The 22,592-nt window shown below is 44.0% G+C and overlaps 1 protein-coding gene across 2 annotated transcripts in view; it reads left to right on the forward strand.

The window, feature by feature from the left end:
• Positions 1–22,592, forward strand: part of SPOCK1 (SPARC/osteonectin, cwcv and kazal like domains proteoglycan 1) — a 504,733-nt gene that overhangs the window by 328,098 nt on the left and 154,043 nt on the right. For both annotated transcript variants that reach the window (XM_012808762.1, XM_003782166.2), the window contains one exon: positions 15,114–15,228. In XM_012808762.1, coding sequence (XP_012664216.1) covers positions 15,114–15,228 — 115 coding nt within the window. The remainder of the gene's footprint in view (positions 1–15,113; positions 15,229–22,592) is intronic.

The following is a 22,592-nucleotide window of genomic DNA, read 5'->3' on the forward strand; positions in this document are numbered from 1 at the left end:
AGCAAAGTATCACAAGAATGGAAGAAAAAGTATCCAATGTACACACCCCTATTATGAAATTAATTTATACCTTTTATATGAAAGCTATAACCTAATAACAGCCTAAGAATATGAGGAGGGGGGAGGGAGAGAGGAGGGGGGAATGGGTGGAGGAAGGAGGATTAGAGGGATCACTTCTGAGGTTTATCTTGCAAGGGTACAAGTGAATTTTTCTAAGAGTAGAATATGAACGTTTTAACACAATAACTAAGCAAATGACATGAAGGCTATGTTAACCAGTTTGATGGAAGTGTTTCGGATTGTGTGTGAAAACCCCACACTGTACCCCAGAAGTGTATTAATGTACATAGTTACCATTCAATAAAAAAGAAAAAAAATACCTGAATTGTTGGATATCAGACTACTTTAGAGTAAACGCTGTTCTCTATTGGTTTCTCTTTTGAAGTCAAAAGATGGGAGGGGTTGCTGTGGAGAGGTGTTCCCATAAGGAACTATGCCCCGTGAGATGAACAGGCAGACTCGGTGGAGAGATAGAAAGGAATGGGTTAAAGTGGAGTCTATGACCCTGGAAAGCCAGGATGGCAGGTGCCAGCTGAGCATGGCAGACCACCTCCAGCAAGTCACTTCATTTTTGCAGCAACACCTGGTGGTCACTTTGACACCGTCCCACCATTCTTGAGTGCAGAGGCACTGCCCTATTCCCCTAGTGAGTGAGGAGCTGTGAGCGCACCCCTCAGGCCCCTAGCTTTGTGGGGCGGGGAAATCTGATGCTTTGGCAGAGTTTTGTCATACTCCACCTGTAGTGCTATTGCCTGAAACAGTGGTAAACAGAGTCTGCAAAGTTGTCAGCTTGCTCTTTAGAAACCAGGTAAATATCAGCCTACTTCATCAGTGTGAGTTTGAGATTCTGGACTGTGACTTGGCTTACAGTAACAGAAGCTCATGGAAAGGGAGGGAAAAGGCCTGGCGGGTCTGCCCACCGGATGGGGCTTTGAATCAGTGTCCAGGGCCTCTTGCCCTTGTTGACTGGACAGGGCTCACAAAGAGACCAGACAGAGCTTTTGTTTGTCTGAGAAAGGAGCACACTAGGGAGATTTGTTGCCCATTTAAAAAACGATTGGGCATGAAATGGATACTGTTTGAATTACACAGAAACACATCTTCTCATTAGCTTTTTCAGGATCACAAAAGGCCTGATGGCTGGTTTAGTTCCAGCTTGTGGGATCTTCTGCCAAAAATCTCTGTTACACATTTGCATGAGGAGGGAGTATTTGGAGGAAAGGGAATCTCCGTATTTCATCATTAACCCTCTTCTTTTTACCTGTGCCTTATGTCTGTGGAGTGCCAGGTGTCACTTTTGAACCTGACCTCACTGAGCAGAGGGAGTCAATCCATCTTTTACTTTTCCCCACGTTGGTTGGCTGGGCAGTGATAGAGACAGAGTGGAGGGATCAGGTATCTGCTTTGGGGATGTGTGAGGGTGGGGTTCAGGCCCACTAAGAGGGGGCTTCACCCTGGGTGGGGGGCTTCCGATGGAGGATGGGGCCAGTCTGGCAGTAGGGATGGCTCATAGCAGGGCTCCTGGAAAGTGGAGAATAGAGGCAAGGTGATTGCAGGGTTGTGCTTCAGCCTAAAGATGACCTGGTGGAAAAATCTGGAGAGGAAAAGGAGATGGACTGTTGCAACCCTCAGGAACACTTCAGAAGAATCACTGCGGAAAGTTGAAACTAACATTACTGAGGTCTTGCTGGGATCAGTGCTAAGCATGTGTCACGTCTCTTCCAGTCTCTTAACCACTACGTAAGCGAGGTGTTGCTACTCCCCTTTACAGCTCAGAGAAGCTGCTTAATTTCCTGAGGCCACACTGTACCCAAGAAGCTGAGCTCAGGTGTGGAATTAGCTCTGTGTAGCCTGCAAAGTTCACACCCCATTGGCCTTTCTACATAATCCATATTACATGTATTGATGACTTGCTTATAAAGGAAAGACTGTCCAGGAAATTTGAGATCTGGAGTTTCTGCAGACTGTTCCCTTTGGCTTTGGCCCCTTGAGCAGTGGTCAGTCAGGACCCTGTGTTGAAGCAGAGCCCAGATCATTCACAGCATGATGGTGATCATGGAGATGAGTGCAGGTCTGGAGCAAGGTGGCATGGGGGTGTTGCAGCATCTCAGACAGACATCACCTGTCGCTCAGATACCTGCAGACTCATTGCTCTAAGATTATACCTTGGAGATTCAGTCTTTCTACAATTAAGTCCTTGTCCTACCTCAATGTGTGTATTTGGAAAAGTCATGAGGTCTGTTAAGTCCTGTCCCTTTATCCAACACTGTAGGGCCTTTTCCCACCTTGGGGTCTTTGCAGTCTCTCTCCTGAAGTAGTCTTTAAATGACCTTCAAAAGGCTGGCTCTTTCTTGTCAGACTATGGCTTACATGTTATCTCCTCAGAGAGGTTTTTTCTGACCTCTCAACCTCGAGTGACCACCCAAGAATCTCTATTGTAGTGGTTCCTTCCTAATGCAGCGACCCTTTAATATAGTTCCTGTGGGTTGCGACCCACAGGTTGAGAACCACTGCTCTATTGCATCATTCTTTTATCTGCTTAGTTCTTATCATCCAATGCTTTCTTCTTATTTCTCTTCCTTCTCTATTTCTTCTTTCCTCTCCCTCCCTCCTTTCTTTTCTTTCTTAACATCTCTCTACTAGAATGTAAGTTCCTTAAGTCTGTCTTAATGATCTTTCATTGCCCAGTGCTTATAATAGTACTTGAGATATAAAATGAGTTTTATAAATGTTTGTTGAATGAATGAATTAAAGTATTTTCTATGTTAAAAATGAGTGTGTTGGCCTGGAGATGCTCTAGGGACTCTTGCAGCTCAAATCTTTCGGACCTAGAAATCTCAGGTTTTTAGGTCCACACAGAGATGACCCTTGTACAGTTTATTCAGCATTAACTGAGCATGTCCTCTGGAGCAGACATCTCAGAGAACCTGGGGTTCAGAAATGGTAGCCAGACTTGGTCCATGGCCTCATGGTGCAGACTAGAGTGGTGGTTAAGCTCTTGGACCTGGGATCAACAGCTGTTATTGAGCCCTGTGATATTCCAGATACTGTTTTAGGAGAGGGGGTTCAGAATGGTAGAAATGGGGTTCAGAAATGGTAGCCTGATTTGGTCCTCAGCTTCATGGTAGTTAAGCCCTTGGACCTGGATCAACAACTGTTATTGAGCCCCTAGGATATTCCAGACACTGTTTCGGGAGAGGGGTGTGCAGTTTTGAAGAGGATAGACACTATCTCTGGTCTCCAGAGGCTTTGACTGGCTTTAGATGAACTTGGAGTTACATCCCAATTGGCCACTTATTATCTGCATGATCTTTGGCAGGTTCTAATTTTGTTTCCTCTCCTGTCAAGTGGAAATAATATTGGCCTCGTAAGCTGGTTGTAAGAATGGAATGGGATTTTGCATCAGACAGTACAGGCTTGGCTCAAGAGGCATGAAAGCACACCAGATGTTGGAGGGTTTATGAATTGTCAAACGTGATTGAAGGTAAGATAAATACTGGATGATGAGGAGAATATAGACAGAGAGTGGGAACTAAATTCTGGAAGAGAACTTTTTTTAAAAAAAAAAATCTGTAATTTTATAAAACCTAGAATATCAACCCCTCTCCTATGGAGGAAAGAATTTTGCAGCCATTATGGTACTCAAAGATGATCTTCTCCCTGCTCTGTCTTATCAGTGGTGTGCTCGGTATTTGTTGCTACAAAACAGAAAAAGAAAGATTTTACTCTTGCATTTGTTTCATACTTATCCTTGGAAGCCCCGTTGGTATTTGCCCATTAATTATGGTTGCATCTGTCTTCCCTGTGCACGTTAGCCCTGAGTTATGTTTTACTTTAGCACAATAGACCTTATCTTAGACTAATGTAAGGGAGGTAATTAGCCACTGAGTGGTACATTGGTGGAAAGATAGGAAAGAGAGTCTGGTTGTGGGCAAGGTTGGAACTGTGAATTGCTTAGCTTATTGGGATGCAATGTGATGAAGTATTTTTAGCAAAGATTGCATTGCCTGGGATGCAGAAAACCAAGGGACAAGAAGAATACACAAGACTTAAATGATACAACACTCACAAAACCCCACAATGGGAGATGCAGCCATCCTTCTTTAAGCTTGAGATGGTTTCTTAGAGCAGATGACCGAAGAAACCCCAGTTTTAGGAAACACTAATTTTACCATGATTACTTCAGTGTTGTCAGTTGAGAAATGGAATTTTATAACCTTGGGATGGTTCCCAAGGAAGCAGAAATGAAGCTGCCCAAATTGGAGAAAGAAAGGGCTTGGAAATGAACAGTGTTTGATTACTCGTTCATAAATCCATAGCCATGTGTTTCCAAAAGATTAACAGTGGGAGGGATGAAAGCAATAACGGTTTTAATTTTGATATTTATACCTAGGGAACTGCAGATGCTTGTAGCTCCTTCATATACCTCACCCAGTGCTCGGCACTTAGCAAGCTCTCCCCTCAAAAGCTTTGGATTATGCAGGATCAGTTCTCTAGAAAAATCCTGGGACTTTTCATCTGTGGGATAGAGATCCCTGGGAAGAGATGACATGAAAATCTATTTCAGGGAGCATGGGATACATTTTTATAATTGGATTTAATGGGAGCTGCTTTCTGGTCCCACAAGAATGAACAATTTGTTCATGAGGATTCCTTGTGTGTCCTTTTACTGGTATTGATTTTCTACTTTAGGTAATAGTACTCTGGAGAGCTCTACTTCATTCTAGGACCCTTCAACACTTCTCAAACTTTCCTACCAAAGAGCCCCTAAGGGCAAGTAAGAGCAAGCAGCTGTTCTGAGGTTCAGGGGCAGCAACCACCGTGAAACATACCTTCTTGAAGTCTGTCCTATACAAGTTTATATAAATTTTGCATTTTGTTCCATAATAGATCAGTGATTGCTTTAATATAAAAAAATTAAAAATTACTGACCTCCTAGTAAAATAGATGCCTCAGGGATATCCAGCTGTAGATTTGCATTCTGCATAGGCTGCCGTATAGTCTGAGAAGGAAGAATTAGATTAGATTGTGGGAACATAAGAAAAAGAGGGGGGAGTGTGTGCTGTGTTGGACACGTCTGGTGTGGGACTGCTGGTTTCCCTTTCCTCAGCTGGGGTTTAGGCTTTTTGGTGGTGGCCATGAATGAACACCTGTTGCCTACCAGAGCTCTGCACTGAAGTTCTGCTCCGTAGGATGCCAGGCTATGAAAGTGACACTTCATTTGAGGCTCTGAGAGGTCATTTGAGCATCCGTGTCCCTAATCTGGGGCAGGTTTTTCCTGAAGACTTTACTGTTCTGGTTGTAGTTATCACCTGCTTCTGCTAAGCTCTATAGGACAGGACAGAAGACCGAGGATCAGAGTGCACCAGCTTCCTATATCAGACCTGCCTACATTACCACGCTCCCTGAACTCAGGCCTTTGTCTGCTTAAATCAGCAATGTTTGCCAGATCCTTTTCCCTTAACCAGACTCTTCTTAATCTAGTCTTTTACAAAGGAGACTTGAATGTTGGCTCTTAGGACATCTTAACACTCAAACTCTATGACTCTCCAACAGAGACTTTTCAAAACCTAAAGCTCTTCTCTCAAAAACAAAAAAAACCCAAACGACATAGTATGACATTTAGGTTTATGCACAAGGCTTTTGTACTTTTTCTACTTTTCTACTTTTTTTATGATCTTAATGTACATAACTTATGAAAAAAAGGATGTTCATCTTTCATTCCCAGCTCTTCTAATCTTTGGGAGGAGACTAGGCAGAATATGGCTCTGTTAGAGATACATAGTTGGCTTAGTTATATGATGGTTTTAGCAGTGCTATGGATTTGGTGAATCAGTAGAAGTGTTCTGGATAATGTGGTTCCTGAGTTCAATGTTCAAAAAGAAGTTTTAATGTTCCTTCTTCTCAAGAGGAGTCTGCCATTTTGAGATTGGCAAGACTAAATAGAATTATGGCTCTAGGATCTTGGGTCTGGGAAATGTCCCTTGCCTTTGGTGGACATCCATTTTCTGTATTTTGGGAGCAAGCTATAAAGAGCTGGTAAGTGTGATTAGGATGGTAACTGAGCATGTGCTATATGCTGGGCCCTGTGCTCAATAACTTTCATGCAGCATCCCATCAGATCCTCACAACGTCATATCAAGTAGATCTGTTTGCATGTGACTCCTCTAGAGTTGAGTAGCCCATGAGGATTTCACCTAGGCAAGAAGTGGCACAGCTGAGCCTTTCCTCTCAAATCTACAGTTCTCTGATCCAAACTGTTAGGCTCTTATAGGTACACTAGAAATTGTAGGGAAATTCTTGGAGTTGCTGAGTTTCCTCATCTTTACATGGTCAATAACCATGGCTGAGGGATGATGGTAGAATACTTAACACTAAAAAAAAAGTTAGTTCTCTGGATACCTTTGATCTGGAAAGAGCTCCATATTTTATGGGAATTTCAGTTACATTAAAATGAAACATAGGTACAAAAGATAGACTTTATGAGCCACAGTGATCTTTTAAGTATATCTTTTTCCTGGAAGTACTTGATTTTTATCATGCTCTTTATGCCATCTTATTCTCCTAGGTTATAGAATTAGTTCTTCTGTGTTTTGAATGTTTCTCCTTTGTTCATAAATGTCTTATGAATAATTTACATCAATTATAATGAACTAGAACCCAAGTACTTTTACTATTAAGACATTTTAATAAATCCTGGCCATTTTGATGGATGATAAGGATAAGACTTCTCTGTGGATGGCGTCTTGTCCCTCTGAGAGCTGAGGCTATTCTCAGGTGCTCTTGTCCATGCCACCCCATCCCGTGTTGCCACCTGGTCTCCTGCCATCTGCTCATCAGTGGAATGGACCATGTGCACACAGAAAGCCCTCAGTGAAGGAGCCAGAGTGACTTAAGTTCACTGGGCAGCAGCATTGACTTTAAAGCAAATTTCAGCTTTAAAGCAAATTTTCAGCAAATTTAAAGCTTGTTCAGATATCCAATAGTCTGGCTTTGATTTTTGATAGCAATGGTCTTTTTCATAGTAAGAAGTTCTTTTTGAACTCCTGTGTTATGGTAACATAACTCTTGGGGCTGGGGTGGAGAGATGGATTGGATGTGTGGCTGCTTGTTGACACCTCTGTCCCTGTCATAAGTTATTTTCACTAGTGGCCTAGTGGTTCCACAGATCAGTTTCGGTGTGAGACTTACCAAGATTGAAGTTTAGACTCAATGACTGTGTGACCACAAACAGGTTACTTAAAATCCCTGTATCATTACTAGTTGGTACATTAAAAACAAACTGATCTCTGTATCAGTTTCTTTATTGTTTAATGAGAATAGTAGTACATTATTCTCTAGGTTGGTGGATGTCATTGTCTCCATCATCAGCCCCCTAATTAGGCAACACATTCTGTAATGAAATGCTCCTCCCTCCCCTTCCTTCCTACTTAGCTCCCTTCCCCCTTCTTCTTTCCTCTCCCCACCCCACTCCCACCCCACCCTACCCAACTCAACCCCACCCCACTCCGCTTTCCATTTCCTATTGGAAATGCTGAATGAGGTTCCTTGTCTCCACCATCTCAAGGCATCTGGGGGACAGGGGGAGTGTGAGATGATAGCTTTGAGAAGGGAGGCTCGGCTGGCCACTCTAATAACATTTTGTGGCTGCTGATTTTATGGAGCACATTTCTACAGCTGGCTAGCAGTCCCCTCTTAACACCTCTTCTAATGATCAGGATGTGTAAATTACCATGTTGAGCTTATCAGTGGTTGCTCATTATGTCTTGCTTTGCATGTGAGCACTGAGGCCAAACTCTTCCCAGCTACTGTCATTAGTTCCAGCCAGTCACAGGTAGTCCTTAGCTCCTTCGTCTCAAAGCACATGCCCAAATCTCACAGGGCTGCACACTTGCTCTGGCAGCCCTGGTTATGGTCATGACCTGTCATTGTCTCTTTGCTACAGTCAAGATTATCTAGGATGAAGGAAATTGTGCCTTCTGCAGGTGGTGTTTGCAGAAAACAGCAGTTGTGTTAGCCTGGGTCTTAGGGGGTGTGAATTTGTTCACAGATGGTTGCAGGGATAGCCTGGGTCTTAGGGGGCTCAGAATTTGTTCACAGATGGTTGCAGGGATAGCCTCAGGAGGTAGAGGGGACTCAGGAGAAACTGAGTGCCCTGGTGCCTGCCTAGGGTAGAGGCTTCTTTCCAAGGAAAGCAGGAAAGGAAAGGGAAGGGAAAGGACACTTCCTTTGGAAATAGACAGATGTGGTTGTGAGTTCTGACTTTACTATTAAGGCTTTGTTGTTCTGGGGAGTAACTTTACCCTTTCAAAATTTTCTCCTTTTCAACTTGCATTTTCACTTAATTTATAAAAAAACATACACCTGTGTTAGTATATGCACATCTACTTGTTCCTTTAAAATGGCTGTGTGATATTTCATGAAGCAATTATGTAATTAACCATTGCTCCTACAGACTAAATGTTCTTGAACTCCTCAAACTCCTGTGTTGAAGCTCAAACCCCCACTGTGGCTTTATTTGGCAATGGGGCCCCTACAGAAGTAATTAACATTAAAAGAGGTCAAAAAAGCAGGGCCTCGGGTAGGGTTAGTGTCTGTCTATGAGGAGAAATCAGAGAGCCTACTCTGCGTCCCTGCAAGTGCAGGCACTGAGGAAACACCACTTGGGGACGTAGCAAAAGTTGGCCGCCTGCAAGCTGGGAAGAGGGCCCTCACAGAGCCCACCCACACTGGGGCCCTCATCTCAGACTTCCAGCCTCTAGAAGTGTGAGAAAATAAATTTCTGTTGTTTAAACCTCCAGTCTGTGGTATTTCTGTTGTGGCAGCCTGAGCAGACTGCCAGACATTCAACTTGTTTATAATTTCTCCTAATTATGGACCATTAAGATGGATATCCTTGCCTAGTATGTTCACTTGCTGGGTCACAGGATTTCCCCCCCTTCTTTCCTTTTATTATTAACATTTTCATATAAACCAAAAAGTTGAGAGAACGGCATGAACTCCTATCTACCCATCTACCTATATTTAACCATTTAATGCATGACTGAAAAATTGCTCTCCAGAAAAAGCTGTTATCGGCGGGTGCCTGTAGTCCCAGCTACTTGGGAGGCTGAGGCAGGAGAATCGCCTAAGCCCAGAGGTTGGAGGTTGCTGTGAGCTGTGATGCCATAGCACTCTACCAAGGACAATAAAGTGAGACTCTGTCTCCAAAAAAAAAAAAAAAAAGAAGTTAACAGAAAAAGCTGTTATCAGTTTATACCCCAGTTCCTCCTAATAATACAACAGAGAATATTCTTTGGGTTTTGACACAGAAATAAAGGTGTCCTTAGTCTTTCTTTTTAAAGGAGAAGGAAAAGGTCTCTTCCCAGGCAGGGTCCCTTTGGTCAGGTACATCGTTTTTACCCTGTCTGTCCTTGTCCACCCGCAGCCTCATCCTCAGTCCTTGGACACACATGTTCAGCCTTTCTGTCACTCAGCTGTCTGCCCTATCTAGAAGCGTGGCCAGTAGGCCTCTTCATTAGGCCCCAGAGAACTTGGCCAACCTCTGACTATGAAAGCTGGGAAGAGTGAAGGAGCTTTCCAAGCTGCCATTCTTCCCTGGTTACAGCAAAATCCTATGGGCAGAATCTCTTATTTTGTATTCCATGAGGCTCTGTCGTCAGCTGGTAAACAAGCCCCTCTGGAGATGGGGAAGGCAAGATGTGTGCACAGGTTACCATGGGGACAGACAAGCAGTGATACATGTGCGGGATGGGATCTGAGCTTGGTGAGGTTTTCACAGTTCAAAGTAATTTCTTTGTCAGTCATGTAAGTCACTCCTAATGATTCACTGGGAGGGTCTGCTCTTCCAGTGAACCTTGGGTGTGCATGACTCAGGCAGAGGGCACTCTTAAAAGCAAGGAGGAGACAACAGGCCATCATTAGTTTGTGGACTTTTTGCAAATTGAATGGCCTTTTGTCTAAAGAAGCTTCTGAGAGTCGCCAGAGTGGACCATGAGTTCAGACAGCTGCTTTAGAGAAATTTTTTGATTATTGGTCTCAGCAGGGAGGCTTGTTGCCTCCCAGAATCCTGTGTGGCTTGATGTCCCCAGGGAGAGGGAACAGGCAGTTTCCTGGGAGGGGGAAAGGGGCCCTCCAGCCTCCCTGCAAGTGCACCCACTGAGGAAACACCACTTGAGGACGTAGCAAAAGTTGGATAAGTGTGTGCAGCCTGTCTATTCTTATCAAAGTGCCACTTTCTCTGTAAACTGCATAGATAGGGTTCCCTCTTCACAGTGATCTCCCCCACTTTTGGGGAGTAGGAGGGTGTGTCAAAGGTCACCAGGTTGTACCACATTGGACTGAAGTCACTGTGGAACATGGAGGCAGAGTTGTCCCTGGAGTTTCTAAGCCACCTGTGACCATGTCAGCTCCCTCTCCAGTTTTATCACATACCACCCCTGCTCCCAGCCTGCTGCCAGCCCAGTGAAATGTTTTGCTTCCTCCAAATTTCTAATTTAACCCCTGGAAAGAGAGAAAGTTTTTGCCTGAAAAGTTCTTCCTCATCCTGTTACCTGGTTAAAACCTGCTTTTCTGTGGATGCCTGTTTGTTCAGGACATTTCATCTGTCCCCCTGAAAGGCTAAATTAGGTACCTAGCCTGTCTCCTGTGTTTCACTGTGAGCCCGTGGAGAGCAGAACTGGCATCTTAGGCCTGCAGCCAGATGCCTCACACTGAATGGTGCTCTGCAAATGTGAGTCCTCACAAGCCTGTGTGGATTCCCTTAGGTGACCAGCCCACAAAATGGAGGCACCTTCTTCTCATCTAAGCATCGCTGAGGTGGTGTCAAACTCTGGTGTTCCAGATATCACAAGCTTTTGCCAATTAACCAATAAGATGTGCCTGAGGAGAGGGGAAAGGCTTGATTCAGAATATTAAAATCAATGTAGCTAATTAAAAAATAACTCGTTGAACTGAAAAACAAGTTCAAAAACAATTAAGATAATTAAAATATCACCACCTTAATTGAGACCAAGCTGTGTGCTTAAAAAAAATAAAATTAATTAAAAAACATACACAGAGCCAGTGATTAACTGGCTTTTGAATTCAATGCTTTTCAGCTCAATAAATCTCTCTTTAAATTACTTCATCATTAGTTGTTGTTTTCTTTGAGAAAGTTTTTGTAAAAATTACTTTGAAAAAATAATTGGCCATGTGCCATTGGCCAGTTGACCCTTGGGGTGGTTTATGGGTATGGGCAAGAAAGATGAATTAACATTTGGGCGTGGGTAACTGCTCTGTGAGAGATGGGCCCAGGATCTTGGTTAGGTCCTCTTGAGTAGTCCTACGGGTATTGTGATAAAGGAGGTGGAGGAGACATAGAGCTTTACTGTTTTCTGGGGCTTGCTGTCTTGTTGCTGAGAGAGAGACTGAAATTTGGAACACAGCCTTCAGGATATCATTAGCACCACAGCAAGGCAGCCTGGACCCTGCTTGGGGTTCTCACACTCAGCTCTCTCACCCTATCTTTTTGCAGGTGCCGTTTCCCCCACCTTGTTAAAGGCCTGTCAAATGTCACTTATTATTCTGATCTCTTACCCTTCCCTTCAGAAAGTGGAGCCCCATGGCCCTGTCTAGTAGGGTGCTGGGTACCTTTCAGGTGTTTCACTGTGAGCCTTGGGGCTGCTAGGGAAAGTGTATATTTGGAGGCCTGCCTTCAGTGGAGATGGCACATTCCTTGTCCCTTTTCAATCCTAATGTGGCTGTTTTCCAAAACGCAATATGTTGAGGTGATTAAACAAATGCTGACAGCTTGATTTGTTACTGTTTTGTTGTTCTGCGAAGTTCATTTACTCTAAATAATTTGCATATGTGTTTGAAGTATTCAGATCCTAGTAATTGATTTTTAGCAGACTGGATTTCTATATGAAAATCATTAAGTATGTGTACAGAGTTAAATAACTGACAGTTTTTATTTATTACTATTTTTGATCAGAGGTTTTCTTTGTTGTTGTTGTTGTTTTCTAAGAAATGGTCCCTTCCAGAATTGGAGTGATGATCTGTAGCAGTTAGCCTAATGGTAGGATGACAGATGGCAAGGCTGCAGAAACAAAATTGACCTGACCATGCTTCAGTTGACTCAGCTGGGGTGTTGCTGCATTCAGGGAGAGGAGGCAGAGGGCTTAGGTTTCCAAGGCTAGGTGCCCCACACTGTGGCTGATAGTCTGAGCTGGTGACCCAGCCGTGTGGGGCACACTGAGAGGTTGTGGAGGCTCGGCTTCTGTAGCACTGGATACTGGCTGCCCCTTACACTGACCCAGAAGCCTCATTCTGCCCTGAAGTCCTCTCAAGAGTATGGTGCCATCAATCAACTTTTTAAAGAAGATTCTGAGTGGTTCTCATGCTGGTGGCATATACACGGTGGTGAGGAGTTTGGGTTCTGGAGTCAACAAACCAGGTGTGCAAATACCCTCTGCGTCTCTCTCATCAGCAATTTCTTTTTGAGACCTTTATTTATAAAATGGGCACATTAACAGAAGCTGCCTCCTGAGGTGGCTGTGAAGACCAAATGTGGCAATCCAGTTAGAGGCTCAATTTATTGCCTGCACCTCAGAAGCCCCAGTGAGTGTTAACTTGTTATTATGAGGGCTTGTTGTTTACTATGGAACAAAAGACAAAATACAGAAAATCTTAACAAATACATACAAGGTACCTAACATGTACCAGGTCTGTCCTGAGGACTTATGGATGCTAACTCATTTAATATTCGTGACAGCCAACAAGCAGTAGTAGGTGCTGTTATTATTCCCTTTGTATAGGAGAGGAAACTGAGGTATAGAACGGTTAGTAAGCAGCAGAGCCCTCGAGCCTGTGCTCTTCTCTGCTGTGCTTGGCTGATGCACGTTCCACTAGCCATTCAGACCAGAAGCGAAAGGAAGCTCAGATTCTGCCATAAAGCTTGTCATGTAGTCCTGCAGATTATGACACCTGTCACCCTAGGCCAGGCTGCTATTCTCTGACTCTGAGACCCACTCAGGTGAAAGTCCTGAGTTCTCTGCTACAGCTCTTGGCACGGGGGAAAACACCTTACCTGGGACCTGTGGCTGGGCTGCCAGTGGTCTAGTCTCCAATTCTCTTGAATGTGTGAGTCTTCATCCTGTGGTGCTGCATGGAAGCGTGAGAGCTGACATGGTTACCTGGTAGTCATTTGTAACTATTGACTTGATTTTGGATGTGTCTTGGGAAGCAGGTCACAGTTAGCTGTGCTGTGGCTCCGAGGTCGGCAGGGGTTGGGAAGGCACAGGAGAAGACCAGAGGCCTGAGACTGTGACTGTGCAGCCTTCTGGTTTCTTGTTCAACGAAGAGAGTTCTACTTGGGATTAGGAAGCTCTTGCTGAAAGTTTCAGGAAATCCCTACCTCCTGGGAATCTAGGGGCAGGCGCAGGGCCCTCTGCCACTTGCTTCTCAGGGGTAGCCGTGGCCTAAGAGCTGGGAGTGGATACCCTGACCCTGGGACTGGAATCAGCCTCTTTACCTTGGAGCCTGTTCTCTCTGTGAAGCTACAGGTGTCGGAGATGGCTCCTCCAGGGTGTCCCCTGGGACCTAGACTTGGTGCTGTCCTACTCAGCCTGGGGATGCACCCTGGCTTCTGTCTGCCGCTGCTGCAGCAGAGGTCCTACCCTCAGCTGTTCAGGTTGCAGAAGAAATGCCTTTTGACGTTGTGTGTCCAGGCCCCTTGAGAAATTCTCAGCAGCCATCTGGAGAAGACGGTGTTCAGATTCTGGGCCTGGGCAGGAGGAGAGGCTGCATGACTTCCTGTGTGTGCCGAGAGTCACCACGGCTGCAAGCCCTGTGGCTGAGGGCACCACTGCGTTTCTTTTTTGTTTTGTCTGTCTGTTTGACCATGGTGTTACTTATAGCAGTTCTGCTGTACCTGCTCGGGATGCCAATTTGTTTAACCAAATGTTTGCGTGGGGAGGACACGGGGAGCTATCACCTCCCCTGACTGTGGAAAGCAGTTATGAGAGATTTACTGCCTAATAGGCTTTAGGCCCTGGAGCTGGGAGATGGCACAATTGCTTTTGTTTCGCTGAGAATTCCCTGAGGCCTCTTCTGTGCCAGTGATGAGCATGTGCGCCTCAGCGTGCAGAGCGCTGATTAGCCGAGGGCCTGCTGCTCAGCCTATTCTAGAAAATGGTACAATATATGAACTACTGTCTTTGGAGATCCTTGCCAGAGTTACTTGTTTGAATCGACTCCCTCCTTCCCTTCATTATTGCCTCCTGGAAACCACACTTAATAGTCAGATTGAATATCTTATGATCACCCAAACACGCCTCCCTGCATTTGCCGTGTTGGTCCCCCTGCCTAGATTGCTTTTTCTATCTTTGCTTTGCGAAATCCTGCTCATCCTTCAAGATCCAATTCACATATTAATGCTTCACTAATCTTTGCCCTGGAAATTGATCTCTATTTTCCTCTTGAGCTCTGTTATCATTTTATATGCCCGTCATGATCCTTATCTAATTCTCCCTCTCACAATAAATATTTATGTGCAAGCTCCCCCCCACCCCGCCCCGGTTACGTTGTAACTTCGTGTGGCACAAAACTGACAGACATATCCTGAAGTTCTCCAAAAACTTAAAATAGGTTATTCACACACAGTTGGTATTTATTGAACTCTGTCCTCAAGGATTTTTTATAGGAAATAAGTAAAATTAGGCATGGATGAAGTCATAAGAAAAGCAGCACCAGATAAATAACCAAAGTGGGAAAATAGCTCTTGGTCCATGGACCGTGTATGATGCTAAAGGATTTTTTAAAGTAATTCCTGCCCGAGATGAAGATGCTGCGGCTCCCACAGCACACAGGAGTTGCTCCTGAGGTGTCAGAGGATGTGTGTGACAGACATTCACGCCCCCTGGCTTGCGTTTTCATTCTAATCCCCACCAGCCTCAGAAATCAGTGCAAGTACAAATGCATGGTTGGTTTATTTCCCACTTGTTTATTTGAGTAGAAATAGAGATTAGATTTCCCTGGAGTTCCTAACCCCCCTCTTATTCTTATTCCCTCAGCCCTGGACCCATCCAAGGATCCCTGCCTGAAGGTGAAGTGCAGCCCTCACAAAGTGTGTGTGACCCAGGATTACCAGGCTGCCCTGTGTGTCAGCCGCAAGCACCTGCTCCCCAGGTAAGGCAGCAGGACAGGGGCTGGGGCCGGGAATTGTTCTGAAGCTGGCAGGTCGGCGCCTACTCAGTCTCTGACTGGGGCTGCAGGAAGGGAGAGCATAGCATTCATGTTGCCACTTTGCACGGCCTTTGGTACCTGTACCCTGCTGTGGTTCGACTCTCAGTTCTCAGACAGATTTACAAAGAATGTCAACCTTTGTTTCCTTTAAATCTGCTTCATTTGGACACTGAGTCCTCATCTGAGCCGATGAGCAGAAAACCCCTTCTTAGTCATTATTGGGATGCTTCTTCCTCCCAGAGTGATGTCAGGATTCAGGAAACTTACAGCTAAGAAAGCAGCTGCCAAAGTTTTAGTCTCCTGGTTGTACTGACAGCCTTACTGTGATGATTCCTTGAGGTCCTTTGAGGTCCAAGGGTTCTAGGTTTCTGTGCCCTCTCAGGACCACCTCACCACCATCCCATCTGGAAACATGTCTTGCTTTTTTGCTCAGGGACCTTTGATCTCTTGCTGTTACTCCCCATACACCTGCTCCCCTACTCCCAGTGTTTAGACTTTTACAAATGGGGGGAAGAGCTTTAGAGTTCAGGCTGCTTCTGCTTTAGTCCTACAGAGATACTCAAAGCCTGAAGACAGACACCTACACCCTGGCAAGCAGGATTTCTTTTAAAAAGGAGTTAGATGGAGTGGGGTGGGAGAAAAGCAGTTTGAGTGTCTGTCTTCCCTCCGCCATGTGCTGGCTGTATGATTAGGGCTTTGGCATTACACTTCCCCACTTCTGGATCTGGCAATTTCTTGTGCTGTTCACTTCCACCACACTATGACCTCAAGCAGATGAAGCAGCCTTACTGAAATGTGATTCCCACTGAAATCTGTCACCCTAGAGCTTTTGCTTTATTAGCTCCATTTTGACCTGGGACCCTGCAGCATAGGTCCTGTCCCATCCCTTAGTTCTTGAAGTCTAAGCAGTGCTGGTCCCCTTGGCTTCTCCTCTTGGGACATGTTTTAATTTCCCTCAGCACCCTAAGTGGTTTCCTCTGAATCTGCCACTGTCTGAATCGCAGTCTGGCATATAAACAGAGCTGGAGCGTGGGGGTAACAGTTCAGGGCAGAGCCCATCACCGCTTGACTTTTCTAAGCATACATGGTACCTGCAGCAGCAGACCAAGCCTCCAGGGTCATCTTGCTATGGATCACATTGTTTTAAGACTACTCAGCCTTTGTCTCTATAAGATCAAGATGCGAGTATTATAATGTGCTTTGTTCTTTCCCCAGACTAAAGCATTCTCCTTGGTAGTAAAGATAGCTTTTATTCCTGGAACCCTCAGCATGCGCCATGCCAGCATAGTGCTTGGCACCCACATCCTTGAATTTTTCCAGCCATTTTGTAAAGTTGGCATTTATTTTGTCTCTACTTTACAAATGAGAGAACTGAGGTGGAGGGAGTGATTAGTAATTTGCTCGTATATCTCATAACCTGCAACCATGATTCAAACTCAGGACTGTCTGGCTCAAAAGCTCATGTTCTTCACCACTGAGTTATATTGACCTCTTCATTTACTCGTTCTTATCTACTCATTCATTCATTGTCACCTATTGAATACCATGCACCAGGCTGGTAGTAGACACTAAGCCAACAGGACTACTGAACCAGAGACACTATTCCTATTACTGGAGGAAAATCCAGTTCACTGGAGAGTGGGCTGTAAAAACAGTTATTTTGTTTGCTACCTTTTAAGGACAAGTGATTTCTTCCTCCTCTAATGGAAAGAAAATATGGTGTCTTTTCTTGCAAATACCCAATACCCTTTAGGATGGTGTTCTCAGTTATTAAGCTCTGTGTGTGTGTGTGTGTGTATAAGATAGAGAGTCCATTACATGTTTCCTCCTAGAATTTCTGGAAGTGCCAGGCAGACGATTTTTAATTTAAACTCAAATATGTTTGAGAAAGAAGCAGCAACCTCATTGGTATTCAGGCATATCCAGGTGTAAATGGTGTTTTTCAGGGGAACCTATGTTTGCCCAGAAAATGTTGGAAGTGCTAACTCTTTTTTGCTTATGTTGACAATGCAATCTTCATCTCCTGTATCTCTTGGTGACCATAAAGTTATAGGAGTTGAGAGCATGGATTTGGAAACAAGACCAATCTGGGCTCAATTCCCAGGTTAGCTATTTCCTATTTTCAAGGCATCTTGGCAAGTTACTTTACCTTTCTGTATTTGCTTCCTCATCTGTTAAATAGGCATAGTGACAGTGCTTATCCCTTCCTTCTTTTCCATGTGTTGGAATACATCCTCTCCTAATTCTCACAGAGAGGGTTTATGAGTGGTACATTTTATGAATCCTCACGTAAGGTACTTTTTGTGAATGTTTGCGTGTGAGTTCAATAAGACGATGGTGTCTAAAGTTACACAGTTTAATATCAAATATGACACTGGTTCTTACAATTACTGAGACAATTATGATCATTGTTACCATCTGATTCACTCTGGAAGGTCAGCCAAAAGTCCCCAGAGTTGCATGCTCCTAGGTGAAAAGTCGATTCCTACAGGTGCCGTGGCCCCTTCCGGGTCCGACTGTGCTTGCCTTTGCAGCTCCCCCTTGAGGTTTAGTGTGAGGAGTCTAGTGTCATTTCTGCCCCTTTGTGATCAACAAGTGTCAGGAATAAGAAGATGACTACCTCCTGATAATAGGTCCTGCCCATTCTTAGAAAGGTGGCCCAATGAGGAGGATTTGGCTGAGGCGATGTGCCCACTCCCTTATCAGGATCTAGGAAGTGGCCTGGCCCAGGAAGTCCCTGCAGTGTGTTGGCTGTGCTTGTGGCCCAGCCTTCTTCCTCTTCCTGTTAGAGGCTGAATGCCCAAGCCTAAGATATCAGCCAAGCACTCACCTCTTCCCAGCATCTTGGACACCTTCCCAGATGAAACATCTGTCCTTCCACATGTACTCCAGGGGTACTCCCGCAACCAAGGAGATCATGTTGATACCTCTATTTATTCATCAATCATGGAAGTAACCTTCCTCTCTGTGAAACATCTGTAGGCAAAGCTGGCCTCTGCAGCAGCTCAAGAGGCAAATCCTGCCTGCCAGACAGTCAGGAGCACACACAGACCAGACGGGGAGGCAGCAAGGCCAGGCTTAGGCTGATGACAAGGCCCCAGACTTCCCCTCTTTGCAGGCAGATCAAGACAGAAGGACAGTGAGCACATGAGTGGAAGAATTTCATTAGCTTTCCTTGCCTGCAGAGATTGAGTGGCTGCAGAAGCTGTTTGACACACACGCATCTGTGCCTGCAGTGCCAGGGCAGCTGGGCAGGCAGTTTCAGTGGGGCTGAGCGGGGGACCAGCCCTCCCTGCTGGGATGCTTCTCCTTGATTGGCGTGGTGTTGTGTTTGGATCATCAGAGCCTTCAGCTGAACTCCCATTCTCTATGGAGAATTCTGTTTTGGAAATTTTGTTTTGCTTCTTCTTACTGTTAAGCAGTATTGAGAGAGGTTGGAGGGGAGATGTTTGGTAATATTTTCACCTTTTGAGTTTTCCAAAGGGGCCATTTATACACTACAGAGCAGTGTGAAGGCAGCCTGGAGGCAGAAGGCCTTCTCTTAAGTAATTTTTTTAAATACCCCAATTTATTTTAGGTATAATGATAATTGACGGTCAATTATCTAAAAATAATAATTAAAATATATTACAGAATACTCCTTCTATTCTTTATTGTAGTCATGGGTTTTGTCCATTGGTTTTTGTCAAAACTTGATTATTGAGCAGTTTCTCTAGTATATATTAAAGTTTGTATTGGGCCCTCTTCAATTAATATTTATAAATGAGTATTTTTATGATACTATAAAGTCTTTGTAAGTATAAATTTTAGTTATATAACTGACTATACAAAAATTAACTTGAAATAGATCATAGACTTAAATCTAAGAGCTAAGACTATGAAACCTTTAGAGGGAAACATAAGCATTGTGAGTTTGGGTTTGGCAAAGATTCCTCCAGTGGAAGACACAGGCGCACACACAAAAGGGAGACAGAGTGGATTTCATCACTGGTCTTCTAAAGACACCTTTAGAAAAATAAAAAGGGCAAGTGATGCTGGGAATAATATCTCTAAAACATGGATTTTGAATCTAAAACATGTAACGTGTACTTAAAGACTTATTCATATGCATGACAGCTTTATTTGTCATAGACAAAAACTGGGAAACAACTCAAACCTGCCTCAGCAGGTGAATGAGTAAACAAATTGTGGTATCTATATTACGATGGATTACCATTCGGCAAGAAAAAGAAATAGGCTATTACTGATGTAGCCAATAACATGGATGAATCTAATGATAATTATGCTGAGTGAAAAAGGATTGACCAAAAAAAAAAAAAAAAGAGAAAGAGAGAGAGAGAGTGTATATACTGTATGGTTTCCATGAAACTTTGGAGAATGCAAACCAATCTATGATGACAGAAAGCACATCATTTTTGGCTGGGGAAGGGACCACTACCTCAGGGTAACAGTCTTTGGGTACTTAAACATTCATTAGGGCTTGCTAATAAAGCTGATCCTTCAGGAAACAGTTAAGTCAACTCTGATTTTAGATGCTTAAGATCCCATGAGTAAATGGGTTTGTTTGCAGAAGAAGAGTTTGTATTACAACAATGCATTATTCTTCCTGACTTAGGTTTTAAAAATATTCTCTTAGGGAACAGGAGGATAGATAGGAAATCCTAAGGCCTGCAGAGGGCTCTGCTCTCAGGGACTCTGCTGGTTCAGGTGGCTGGTTCTGATTTATTGTTCTGTGTGGGCGGGAGATGGTGGAGAGGGGGGTGTGGAGGTTTCCCTACAGAGTGCTGAGCATTGATTTTCCCTCTCTGTTGCCATTGATTTTCATTTGGAGAATGGAAAATTGAAGCATTTGTTTTAAGCCTTCCAGACAAGCCACATTCTCAAATTCTGCAAGTGTATTGTGAATGGGAGGAAAGGATGTCAGAATGGAACTTCTAATATCCAAGTGTACCCTTCGAAGCCTTTAGGGACTAGTGGGAACTAATCTGTTTTAAATAAGGAGCAGACATGGCCCGACTTCCCAATGGGCCTTGTCTCCCTAATGTAATGGCTCTTTATCTCCGCTTCCTAACTATCTGGAATAACAACTAATTCTCCACACCAGCCAAGAATTCAGATCCAGTCGAGGCTCTCAATACAGTAAACCAATCTGAGAGCTTTCTGTCTTTTATGTGAACTTGAAAAAAAAAGAATCAAAGTGTTTGAGGTCAGAAAGAAGTACATCACAGAATGTGCTTCAAATACCAAACTCTCAGAGGATATTTGAAAGGATGATGGTTATTTCATCTCAGTTTTGTTTTACAACAAAGCACTGCCTCCTGCTACAGGGGCTTTGAACCGGTTGATTATACATACACATATCTGTCCAGGTCTAGAAGACACATGGCCACTCAGAACGTGGGAAGTTCCTAGGTGTCTGGATGGTTTTCTGGTGCTTCACAAGTCAAGGTGTTGCCATTTACCGAGTGTGATTATGCCCACGTCCATTACTATGATTTTATACTGACACAGCTCATGTTCTTTCTCCAAGTGACCCACAGATTGCGTTGGGTTCTGTTTCTAATTCTGAGGATCTTCATTTACTGTGCTCTGGGTCCAGGCAGGTGCTAATGAGAGGTTGGTGCTGTTATTTCTAGGCAGATGGTAGAATTAATGCACTTGAGTTTGGAGTTTGTCCTCTTCTGAGTTAGTCACCTTTGTAAACAGAAAAATTATCCCTGTGGTCTCTTGTTTTGCAGAGCCATACACCTACTATGTATCAGACTTTTCTGAGAAATCTGTGTTATAACCCCATTTTAAAGATAAGACTGTTGAGGTCTCATAATATCTGCCTTAATTTTCTGCTGAATCTGTGTTATAACTCCATTTTAAAGATAAGACTGTTGAGGTCTGATAATAACTGCCTTAATTTTAAAGATAAGACTGTTAGATAAGACTCCATTATAGATAAGACTCCATTAAAGATAAGTCTGTTAAAGGTAAGACTCCATTTTAAAGATAACTGTTGAGGTCTCATACTAACTGCCTTAATTGGGGCCAGTAAGGGGAAGCTATAGAACCAGAATGACGATCACTGGACCCCCAGCTTCCACACCCTCTGCCTGTAATGCACAACCTACTCTGTTTTGGAGTCCTGGGGCTGAGCTTTCAGAATGCTTTCCCTTGGTGATTAAGCCCACCAGCCATTCTGCTCCTGGCCCTAGAAGTGGTGCTATACACAAGCCTGGACTGGCTGTTCTCCCCAAGTTGCTGACTCTTGAAGACCAAGTAATCTGAGCCCTGGTATTAAACTTGTTTCCCACTTTCTGTGCCCAAAGTAGAAATTCTGGGTTCATTTTTCCCCTTTGGGGTTTTTCCAAAAGCAATCTTTCGAACCACATGTCACTTACACATCTATAGTTAATAACCTTAAACCCAAGAGGGCAGTTTTCTTTTTTTGTTTCTTTCATATTTTTTGCTTTTTATTTTCTTAACAGCAGAGGTCCTCTATGGCTCTGCCCAAGGTAAGGACGGAGCTGCTGGTAGACCCTTTACTGAGCAAGATTTTATAACTCCAGCAAATCACTTAACTTCTCTGTTCCTTTGTTTTCCTCTGTGAAACCAAGAGTACTGATTAGATCATCTTGATGACAAGAGCAGCAGAGATTAAAAAGCGATTCATAATGGAGTTGTGAATAATTGTGTGGAATTTTTAGTCCCTTGGAGCAGGAGACAGAATGAGAGTTAGGTATTACATTGTAAGGCAAATCCACTAGGCTGGTTTTACAAATACATTTCAAGAAATAACAAAAGGAATACTGCCAGTAAGATGTACTATACGCATATCTTGTCCTGCTTTGTTTTTCTAAACTGTATCTTTAGTGCCATCTGGAGATGAGGTGAGTGGGGGCAGGGTTACCTGGCAAGGTATCCCACAGAGTCTCATGGCCTCCTGCCTGGCCATGTAATCTCTGGGTGTGTTCCTGAAGGAGCAGACCTCTGCCCTGGGAGATTGCTGTCAGCCCCTGCAGGCTGCACTGCCTGGGTAATACCTGCTTCTGGGGGTGGGTAGTTCATACAGGGTGGCCATAAAGTTCGTTATTTTAAATTGTGCACAAATTTTATGGCCACCCTGTATTTCCCAGTGGCCCCAAAGGGCTTGATCATGTCTCTTTTTGAGTCACTTTCTATCTGTAGGAGACAGAGAGTGTTTCATGGTTGAATTCCCAGGACGTGTGCATGGCGAGATGCTAAAAAGCCAAATGTTGGCAGAGTTAGGAATGACTGTTTGCAGGGCCTGGGATTGATTAATGATGCCCTCTCATTTC

Source organism: Otolemur garnettii, unplaced genomic scaffold, assembly GCF_000181295.1.
Source record: "Otolemur garnettii isolate 467f Iridium unplaced genomic scaffold, OtoGar3 scaffold00003, whole genome shotgun sequence".
NCBI classification, from domain to species: Eukaryota; Metazoa; Chordata; class Mammalia; order Primates; family Galagidae; genus Otolemur; species Otolemur garnettii.